General features: G+C 39.1%; 1 protein-coding gene across 1 annotated transcript in view; it reads right to left on the reverse strand.

The window, feature by feature from the left end:
• Positions 1-7,239, reverse strand: part of eepd1 (endonuclease/exonuclease/phosphatase family domain containing 1) — a 35,469-nt gene extending 28,230 nt beyond the window's left edge. Inside the window, exon 1 of the mRNA XM_028461850.1 lies at positions 6,175-7,239. Coding sequence (XP_028317651.1) covers positions 6,175-7,001 — 827 coding nt within the window. The 5' untranslated portion in view covers positions 7,002-7,239. The remainder of the gene's footprint in view (positions 1-6,174) is intronic.
• Positions 7,240-11,482: the final 4,243 nt, after the last annotated feature.

An 11,482-nucleotide genomic window follows, 5' to 3' on the forward strand; every position in this document is an offset into this window, starting at 1 on the left:
TGTTGTCATTTGGTGTATTTTTCATTAAGGATGTTTTTTGGAGTCGTGTATTTTTGCATCTCTCTGTTGTTTTTTTATAGTCTTTTGTTGCCATTGTAGAGTAATATTTATTTTTTGTGTATTTTGAGTCATTTTCATATTTTTTGTTGTTTGGTGTATTTTTCTGTAATTTTTTTTATTGGAGTCATTTTGTGTGTTTTTGGAGCATTTTTGTATATTTTTGGGAATTTCTGTTGTTGTTTTGTGTACTCTATAAATATTGTTTAGTTTTTTGTTTCATTTTACCCATTTAGTATATTTTTATTATAAATACTGTATGTGTGTGCGCGTTACCTCTCACGTGCGCGCACATTATGCTCATAATCCGTCAGGTTAATGAGAGATTTAAAAAGAAAAAAAAAAAAAAAAAAAAAGAGAGAGACCCGAAAGTACCACAAAAAATAAACGTTTTGCAACACAACTCTCTCTCTTGCGCAGAACAAATGTTAATCATAGTGAAGCCGTGTTGTGGAGCCACAAAAACATTATACTCCTCTGTTTGAAGAACCAGATAGTTTCGCCGGCTCTCTCACTCGTGTGTATGCAATCTGCTTGGCTGTGTGCGCAACAATTGGCTCTGGCCGCACACGTGACTTTTGCTGTGCAGTGAAATAAATATAGATGGTGCTCTAGCCCCCCCTCACACCCTGAGGTCAAAAGTTGAATAGGTTTAATTTCGGGGCCGTCCAGAAGTGAAATAAAATTAAAATAAACATTTTGAAATGACCAAATTACTCCAAAACAACAGATACACACACTCGGGGTATTTGGAACCCATTGACCAAGTTTCAGGTTGAACTTGCACTGGGAGATATTTGCTCCACACGCACGCACACACACAGACCTCCCTTGCTTTTTAGTTAGACTAGTACAGTGCCCGTCGGAAGTATGCATTCATGTGGGAGCATAAGTACAGTTGTCAATTATGGCCAAATGAGAATATGTTTGAAGGTTGGATGTACAAAGAGGTGTACATACGTATGTAGTGTTATAAAGGGGTATATTCGTGGGTGCAAAGTAAAATAGCGTGTGCAATTTCCCTGGTTTAATTTTATGGGCCATACGCATTATAAATGTGTTTGTTGTTTTTCATACTCATTTTTATTTATTTTTTGTTTGATGTTTTTTTCTGTATTGTATGTTTTTTGGAGTAATTACGCATATTTTTTGTATCTTTTTGTTGTGTTTTTGTGCATTTTTTGTATAATTATTGTTTTATGTTGCCATTGTAGTGTGATTCTGGAGTAATTTTGTGTATTTTAGTTGCCATTTTAGTTTTGTTGTCATGTTTTTGTTGTCCTTTGGTGTATTTGTCTGTAATGGATGTTTTTTGGAGTCATGTGTATTTTTGTATCTTTCTGTTGTCTTTTGTGCATAAATGTTTGCTGTTTTTTATTTTAATTTTTTTGTAATGTATGTTTTTTTTGGAGTCATGTGTATTTTTGTATAATTATTGTTTTTGTTGCTGTTGTAGTGTGATTCAGGAGTAATTTTGTGTATTTTTTGTATAAATATTTAGTTTTGTGTATTTTCAGTCATTTTCATGTTTTTGTTGTTGTTTGGGGTATTTTTCTGTGTTGTCTTTTGTGTAATTTTTGTATAAATATTTAATTTTGTATATTTTGAGTCATTTTCATATTTTGTGTTGTTGTTTAGTGTGTGTATGCCTGTCTAACTTTCACCAAATTTATCTATTTTCAGTAGTTAAGTGTAGTGGCAGGTGTGTTGTGAGTGAAGCTGCAGTAATCATCAGGGCTTCACTATGTAGCACCGTTTACTGATCTGACTCAACACTACAGTCACTACCACCCAATGGACGGGTGTCGTGACACAGACTGTAACCGGACTAAATGGCGGTCCGTTACACATACGTAGACAATGATAAATAAAATGTATTGTTGCTATTTATGGTAAAGCGAGATTTCCGAGTGTGAAAAGGACTGTTTGAGTTCTCACTTTAAAAAGGTAAATTCACGAGGTCCACCATTCACTAACCAGGTCCATGAATTATTTTATTAAGCTATTATTTTACAAATTTGAAGAAAGTGCACAAGATGCACAAAGAATCAATGCTTCAACAGGGAAAAATAATCTAAATCTCTGTTTACACCATCAGTTATGCTGACATTATCCCTCTTGACCTTTGACCTAATGCGGAAGTACTGAACCATAGTGAAAGTTTGAAAAAGTTATTGTGTGTGCTTTGTGGAAGGGTGGGCGCAGGTGTGAACGATGATGATACCTGCGCCCACCCTTACACAAAGCACAACAGCATGAAATGCGGTGTGGACGTCATGGACCAGATGGTTTGAAAGTACACTGTGCGTTCAGGAACACGGCGTTGGCCAGTCGCTGTGTTTTACAACATGATTGACATTGCAGCGCTGAACGCACATGTGCTTTATCAGGCATGCCCTGGGGTCAAGGAGAGAAGGGTGGACTTCTTGCTGGAGCTTGCCCGGTCTCATATGGCATCCAAGGAGGTGAATAAGCAAAACCTTCAGCAACAACCACCCACACCTGATGTGGGGAAAAGGGCATTGTGCCAGGTGAAGTGTTGCTGCAGGAAAAACCGTGCCACCAAGCGTTGTATGTATTGTGACAAGTTTTCATGTGGCAAATGCATAAAGGAGGTGTGGCAGTGCCAGAAATGTTCACAAAATCTCTAAGAAATAAATTTCACCAAGAATGCAAACAAACTGTGTTGACGTCTCACTATTACTACTTTCTGTCGCAAAAGTTGAAATATAAGTTGCAACCTCTATGTAGCTGCAGTATGGGAAACACAAAGGAGAATACAAAAGGTCTTTGTATCCTGGAACCTACCCAGCCACCCCCCCACCCTAGCTGAGGGTGGAGTAGTGGCCTCAGTAACATAACAATGGTCACAAGCTGAGTTGTTCACACCCGCCATCTGACACCAGCTTGGACTTTAAAGGTATAGGTGTCAAATGACATCCTCTGGACATGTTAGTGTTAACACAGCAGCCATTGCCGTCAATAACTTCCGGGTGAGGTCTGTCCGGTCTAAATAGCGAACGGTCAAACTAACATGAAAATAAACGTTTCGAAATTTCATCACCAAATAAAGAACAGTAAAAAAAATATTTTTCCTCAAAAGAGAAAAGAGAAGTATTACGGGAGCTTGTGCATGCACCGAAAGTGAGCTGTGCAGTGAAATAGATATAGATGGTGCGCTAGCGCCCCCTCACACCCTGAGGTCAAAAGCTGAATAGGTTCCATTTTGGGGCCATCCAGAAGTGAAATAAAATTAAAATAAACATTTTGTATCTTTCTGTTGTGTTTTTGTGCATTTTTTGTATAATTATTGTTTTGTTGCCATTGTAGTGTGATTCAGGAGTCATTTTGTGTATTTTGTGTGTAAATATTTAGTTTTATGTATTTTTAGTATAAATATTCAGTTTTATGTATTTTTAGTATAATTATTTAGTTTTGTGTATTTTGAGCCATTTTCAGAGAAATTTGTAGCTTTCAACACAGCAGCCATTGCCGTCAATCACTTCCGGGTGAGGTCCGTCCGGTCTAAATAGCGTACGGTCAAACAAACGTTTTGAAACGACATCGTCACCAAATAAAGAACAGTAAAAAAATATTTTCCCTCAAAAGAGAAGTCCACAGGAGCTAGATCAGGGCCAAACTCAGCTGGCACACACCAGAAAAGAGCTGTGCAGTGAAATAGATACAGTGCCCATCAGAAGTATGCATTCACGTGGGAGCTTAAGTAGAGTTAATTATGGCCAAATGAGTATGTGTTTGAAGGTTGGATGTACAAAGTGGTGTACATACTCTGTGCTCTGTAGTGTTATTAACAGTAGAACTCCCAGGATTTTCCAGACCCCCTCTAAGTCCTGGCAATAGGTCAAAAGACCCTCAGCTCAAACTGACACCAACAATCAGCATCCTTTCATTTGCAAATGAAGCAATGTGACCATTGCTGGAGGTCTCAGCAGGGGAGGGGGAGAGGAATTTTTCACACCTTACAAGCCTTTTCACACTCTCGCTCTGGTTCAGAATTTCCACATTTGGTCTCCAAAGTGGAAGTGATGAGTTAGCTGCTAAAGCTAATGCTGCACAAAAGCTACAAAATCAATCAGCTAAACAGTGCTGTTTCACTTATCGGCCTGTCCATCTTGTGCACTTCCTTCAAATTTGTAAAATAATACCTTAATAAAAATAATAATGGACCTGGTTAGAGAATGGTGTACCTCATAAATATACCTTTTCAAAGTGAGAACTCATACTGTGCTTTTCACACTTGAAAATCTAGCTTTACTATCGATGATAACAATAAATTTTATTTATAAGCACATTTCAAAAACACTTTACAGTTGTTAAAAAAGTAAATAAAATAAAAAAGCTATCAACAATAAAAGTAAATAGAGAAAATACAAGAGTAGGAAGCAGAGGAGCTCTAACTATAATACTGCTTCTCACATTGGATATGAGTATCATCAACTGTAATGCAGATTTCACTTGTTTGTTGCTCAATTGGCTGACTGTGGCACAAAAAGAGGCGTACAAACACGGGAGTTTTGTGAGGATCATTCATGTATAACAACCAGAGGACTCGATTGATCATTTCTCACATTGTCATGTAGGGTCACCGGCCAGGTGTGAAATGGTCCGAATTTGCATATTTATATAAATAGCTTATAGCTTGCTCACAAATGAGAATTCATTTCAGCTGGTCAACAAACCTGGGAAACCAACGGATCATTGCAACTATATCCCGAAACCGCTTCCAAGACATCATGTGACACCTACGCTTTGATGACATGTTCACGCGCAGTGAGCGAGCGGAGACTGATAAGTTTGCTGCAATTTCCGATGTGTGGGGATTGTTTGTCACCAAGTGCATCACATCCTACAACCCTGGTCGACACATCACAGCTTTTCCCGTCAATTATGTAGACAGATATTTGCATTACATGGTCCTGTTCTCTGCACAGTACCTGTAATTATTAGTACTGATTACTTCTATTCTTTCCAACTTCAGAGTTCCAGGGATTCAATTTATCTGTTTTCAACTTGTTTATTAAGTTATGAAATTATACTTCATAAAAGGTTCACATCTCCGACACACCCAAAGTTCCATATTACACTTTTCAGGCATTGATACATTGTTTTTAAATTATTAAATGTTTATATTTTTACCATTTTAAAGTATTTCTGCAATCAAATAAAATAAAAACGATTTTAAAAAAACATGAACACTTAAATCTATTCTATGGCACTCATAATGTATTTTATTTTTGTTGGAAAAAAGCGGAATTGAATGAAGGCGAACAAACACGTTTCCATGTAAAGGTCAATGCGGATTTACCATTTCCATGTAAACAAGAAGCAGAACACTTCAATTCCGAATTATTTAATTCTGAATAATTAATTTCAAAATACAAAACATCGTGTAACTGTGGACAATGTGATATGTTTTCCCATTTAGAACACTGATAATCTAGATTTGGCAATCTTGAAAACTGTGCATCTGGATCAGGGTAATCCAGTCCAATATTGCTTTGAAAAATCGGCATAAAAGTAAGATGGTTTACCTGAACACCAAAAAATGGGATTAACAATTGTGAATCATTTTGATCCAGATTAAATGTTAGCAACTGGCTCATAATGATTACATGACTACATGTACGATTAGTCAGAGTTGGAATGCTCTGTATGCTATTTAGGTGGATATCCCTCACTTCTATATCTTTCTCTTCTCCCTGTCTAATCACCTGGTGGCCAAATATGAGGCATAAAAAGTATTATTGAGAACTAAACCGTAATTCATATTATTAGATTTAAAAAACATATATATAATTTTGTGTCCATAGTTTAATGTTGATTTTGTTATGTTGCTCCTGCCTGCTGATATGTTGGACTGTTTATTGTCCAAATAGTTTAGAAATTTAAACTAACGAAATGCTGGGAAATGCCACACATTGATTCCAGTGTCATTGGTTTGTTTTCAGTGTGATTTGCTTCCTTTGTTTCTTCACTGAGGACGGAGGTACCTTGACGTTCAGCTGCACATCTCTCAGTTATATTCAATAACTTACAAAAAATTGATTCAGACGGCATAAAACCACCAAGGACACAAACTACAAGCCATGTACTCACTCTTTCTCCAGCAGGGTCATGCACACCACCTCCCTGACCCCCGGGTTGTTGGCTTTATCGCAGGTGCAGCTCTGCAGACTCCAAGTTGCAATACGCACCGCGGGCTTCCCGTACCTCAGCCCAAACCCAAGCTCCACGCACGGCCGCTCGGCGACTATGTGAACCGGTCCTCTAGGTGGGACATCCAGGTTATCGCTCCTTAGGCTTAACGAAGTGGGGCTGGGAAATGATTTAGTGGTGTTGGTGGAGGGCGTCCTGATGCGCTCTACGAACACCTGAAAGCGGATCTTGTCCAGCAGAGAGCTGTTAATGTGGTTGACCCTCACTAGGTCCTCGATGCTTTTAAACGGGCCGTGCACCGCCCGGTAAGCCACGATGCTCCTGGCCATCTTCTCTGTGATGCCGCGGAGGCTGAGCAATTGTGCTGCGGTGGCTGTGTTAACGTTCACCCCGCTGCAGGCCTGCTGCTCTGGGTCTCTGCGCAGGGAGGAAGGGGAATGCTGGGACGAGCTGGTCCGACTGGATACGCAGATTTCTACTTTGATGGCCTCTAGCTTGGTAGCACCGATCCCGCTGACAAGGGCCAAGTCCTCCACTTTTCTAAATCCTCCGATGCATTCCCGGTATTCCACAATGTTCTGAGCGACAATGCGGTTTATCCCGGGCAGGGTCATGAGCTCCTCCTCTGTCGCACTGTTGATGTTGATCCGCTCTTGGTTGACCAAGATGTGGCTGAAGTTGCAAGCTGCACTGAATTTGCGCTTCCCACAGCCAAAGTCTGTAGGGTCTCTGGGAATGGAGCGGTGACAGCCCAGACTGCCTCCCATGGCCCTGGTGGGTCACCGGATAGTCCAGGCGGAGAGGACACCCACTGAGAGAACGCTGAACACGTCACACCTTACACAGATCCTTGCAGGGCACCGGTCGCATTCTGTTCGTTCATAAAGACGACGCTTGGCGGCCCCTACGCTCTTTACATGCTGCACAGAGGCTGCTGAACGATTGACACTGCAACCTTTAACCAGGCGAACACACACACCTTCGTCTATCTGACGTCAGAACGTACGCACGTACACTCAGTCCCACTGCTGTAGGCGTCATCACTGCCTGATTTCAAAATAAAAGTACGCCTTGCTTTAACCGTAACCTTTTAAACGTGTCGATCAGTGAGAGAGAAATAATTCCCTGTTCCAATTTTATATGGGTTTATTTAGAAAAAAAAACATAATTATATCAGAAGGAATGATATGGTTAAGTCTGTACAGCAAAAGGAGGACTGAATGTGATGGATTTCTCGTCAATGAATGGAAAGATTAAAATTAAATGGTTACAGCAGGGCTGCCAAGTTTCAGAAAATGACAAGAGTGACACTTTAGTGACCTGATGCGTTCCGGCGAAAAAAAAAGTGTCATTTAAAAAAAAAAAAAAAAAAAAAAAATATTATTATTATTATTTTTAATTACTTTATTAATCCCTGGAGGGAAATTATGTTTCACTCTGTTATTTTTTTTTTTTTTAAGGGAAATGCTTCTCACACACACAGGCCCGAAACACACACATGCACAAATATGAACATGCACCAATGGAGAGATGTCAGAGTGGGGCTGCTTCCACAATGAAGGGAGCGCACCAGAGCAGTGTTGGGGTTTGATGCCTAGCTCAAGGGCACCTCGACAGTGCTCGAGAAGTGCCCTGGCACCTCTCCAGCTACCAGAACAATTTCTGTATTTTGGTCCGCATTTGGGACTTGAACCGTGGCTTTGGCCTGTTTTAATATTGATGTATGCCTTAAGACTGATGTCCTCACCTCCATGCCAGCTGCACTGTGGCCTCTTAATGCCAGTTTCAATCATCCAGAAATGAAAACTAACAAGAATTTTGACAAAATTAATTTATTTGTCAATATTTCATTTCATTCAACTCTCCATCATTTAGCTGGGGACATGTCTCATGTTGTAGGTGTTTGTCTCAGATTTTGATGCCTTGATGACAGAGGCAGGGGGCTCCTACTTAAAACACTGTGGCCCAAGGCAGTGCTACCTTTACCTCAGCTCTCCTTGTTTGCAACAGAAAGGTCATTAAAAAGCAAATCATGTAAAAAACATTAAAACTTGAAGTGATTTTTGATTGAATGAATGTTTAGCAGCAGACTCAATGTCCATAGAAAGACACTATTACATACAAAAATAATCAAATAAGAACAGTTCAAATGAACATAAGATTAGACAAGGCATTTGTTTCATTTACTATGTATTTATGCTGATATAACCTACAAGTGCAATTCAGTAGCTGAATAAGAGTTTTAATTAATTTAAGTTCATGTCTTGCACAGACACACACGTAGGAGTGGGAAATATGGGGGGAAAAAAAAAAATCACAACTTTTTCTTTGTAAAATCATGATCACAATACATTTTTTTTTTTCATTCAAATCATTTAGACTATTTTAAAGTTATTTACCAATAAAACAAACCAATTCACTTAGTCATTGCCTTAAATGAAAAAAAAAAAAGATAATTTTTTCATAAATCATTTATTCCTAAAATAAAATAATTTTCAAATATTTTATTAAATTGTATGTAAGCAATTTATCAAACTGGTTCCATGTGCAATTAGCATCAAACAAAAGGGTTGACATGTTCTTATAGTCACACAGTCTTTTTCTTTTGTTTAACTAAAGTAGTGTAGCATTAGCAACACTTGCTACATCACAAGGCGGCATATCAGTCCAGTGACTTCTATTTGTTATTGAGGTAACACTCAATAACTTATTGAGTGTTACCTTACTATTGCAACAACACATCATCAGTAGGGTAAAACTAACCTGTTTCACGATGGTCAGTGGAGAAAAATGCCACAAAGATCCTTTTATTAATCACTAGCAGCACAATAACATTTTGTGTCACTTTTGACTTTTTCCTTCATTAAGGCTGAAATGTGATTAAATTATGTAGTGTTGCTTTTTTTAGGGCAGCTCCAAGTTGCTGAAAGTCATTTTTAAAGTAAATCACATTCAGGACACTGTCTCTTTAAGAATGTGGAAACAGCCCGTTAGCTACAGTAGCAGATCTCTGCTGAAGTGCGACAGAGAGTTAGTTAGAGAAGAGAAACACATGCAGTGTTTCCTCAAACATCTCTCAGTGCTTCAACACTCAGAACTGATATAGTTTTACAGCGCAGACAGACATCTGCACTGAGCCTCTGACAGTCACTAACTGTGTGTCCGTGAGCTGGAGGGGGGTTAGTTTTTTTAGACGAGTAAAATAACACACACAAATATAAACAGTGAACAAAACTGGGTAGTTACATACCATCTCAGACGGTGTCTGACTTCGAGAAACACTTTCTTTCTGAAAGCATGTTGAAGAGTCGGTGCTTGTTGTGTAATGGCTCGTCAAGACCTGCCTTACGTTGCTTCTGATTGGTTTATTATTGTGTGATGCCTGACGTGGTTGGTTATATTTAGGCACAAGGAGACATGGATTGGTTATCTCGGCCAGTCAATCAGAGTTACTTGAGCTACGGAAAGCCATGAGGACTAAAGTTCATTATCATGAAAAAAATAAGTGAATGGGGAAATATCAGAGTGAGAAATGTCAAGTATGGCGTGTGGTGTGAGAATGTGTCACACAAACACTTCAGCGGGTTCAAAATGCTGCAGCACGTGTACTGACTAAAACTAGGAGAAGAGATCACATTACTCCTGTATTAGCCTCTCTGCATTGGCTTCCCACAAAATATAGATTAGAATTCAAGATTCTTCTTCTCACTTATAAAGCCCTAAACGGACAGGCACCTCAAGGAGCTTGTAGTGCCATACAATCCCCCCAGAACACTACGCTCTCAAAATGCTGGCCTACTCGTTGTACCATTTGTCTCTAGAAGTAGTATAGGAGGAAGAGCTTTCAGTTATCAGGCCCCACTTCTCTGGAACCATCTACCAACCACGGTTCGGGGGCAGACACCCTCTCTACCTTTAAGGTTAGGCTCAAAACATTCCTCTTTGGTAAAGCTTTTAGTTAGGAACCAGCTCATAGCTCATAATTAAGATGCAATAGGCATAGACTGCTGGGGGGGTCTGGCATGCTCGGTTGGAGAGAGGTTGGAGAGGGCATTAAGAGAGAGGTCATTTAGGTTAGAGAGGGACTGGAGAGGGTCCCATTCCTCTCTCTAACACTCCCTCTATGTCTGCTTCTTCCCTTGTGTGTTTGCTCCTGTACTCCTTCTGGCTTTTGTCTTGCAGGTCCGTGGGATCCTCAGTGTGGAGTTACAGAGTCTCAACAACTCTGTCTCCACCCTTTCCTCTGCACACACCCAACACAGCATAACGTGGATGGCTGTTCATCATAGGAATGACATCCACACAAGGTTCCTGCTGCTTAACAGAAGGTTTTCCTTGCCGCCATGATGAATTCATGTTGGGTGTGGGATACATATGTATGTGGATATACGTATATATGCATATGTGTGTATCCATAAAATGAAGAGTCCGTCCTTAAGACTGCTCTACTGTAAAGTGTCTTGAGATACTTTACAGTAGATTTGGCGCTATACAAATAAAAGATTGATTGATTGATTGATTGACAAAGCGTGAGGCTTGGCAGCTCTTGTTACAGTGACTTTTGAGAGGTAATGAGTCCAAAACTACACAGCACCCGTGTCACAGCAACAAAACAAATCAAGTGAGGGAACCATCACTCGGGCTGCTGTCACACTGAAGCCCTCAGCACCTGTCAAACAAAACATACACTTAAAAACATTCCACAATACGAGCACTAAATGAGTCACATATATATCACACAAATAATAATAAATAAATAAAAAGAAAACATAACAAAATGGAAGAAAAACCAAAAAAGGATAAACCCAAATACCAAAAGTAAACACACTGTCAATTAAAAAAAACAAAAAGAAAATGTTGCAACAAAATAAAGGAATTATAATAAATCTCCAAAAAATAACACAAAAATATAACTAAAATTACAGCTCTACATAAAAAAGCTCACAAATAAAACAACCAATATAGTTAAAGCTAAACTTGGAAGAGGGCATCAAAGCTGGCATATGCCACTGCGGTCAAGCAGGTCATTCAGTCAACATAATACTTTGAATTCAATTTTTTTTTTAAATGCCCTGTTATTACAGTCTAATTCCACTTCAGGGTTGTAGTACACAACCTCATGATGTGACCCTATAAGTTTCAAAACATTCTGATGTGTAGTTTCAAAATAAAAGCTCACCAAAGTTTCAATTATGACTTGTTACATAAGACTTTGAATTCATTTTTTTTTTAAATGGCCTGTTATTAC

Source organism: Gouania willdenowi, chromosome 11 (assembly GCF_900634775.1).
Source record: "Gouania willdenowi chromosome 11, fGouWil2.1, whole genome shotgun sequence".
Taxonomy (NCBI): Eukaryota; Metazoa; Chordata; class Actinopteri; order Blenniiformes; family Gobiesocidae; genus Gouania; species Gouania willdenowi.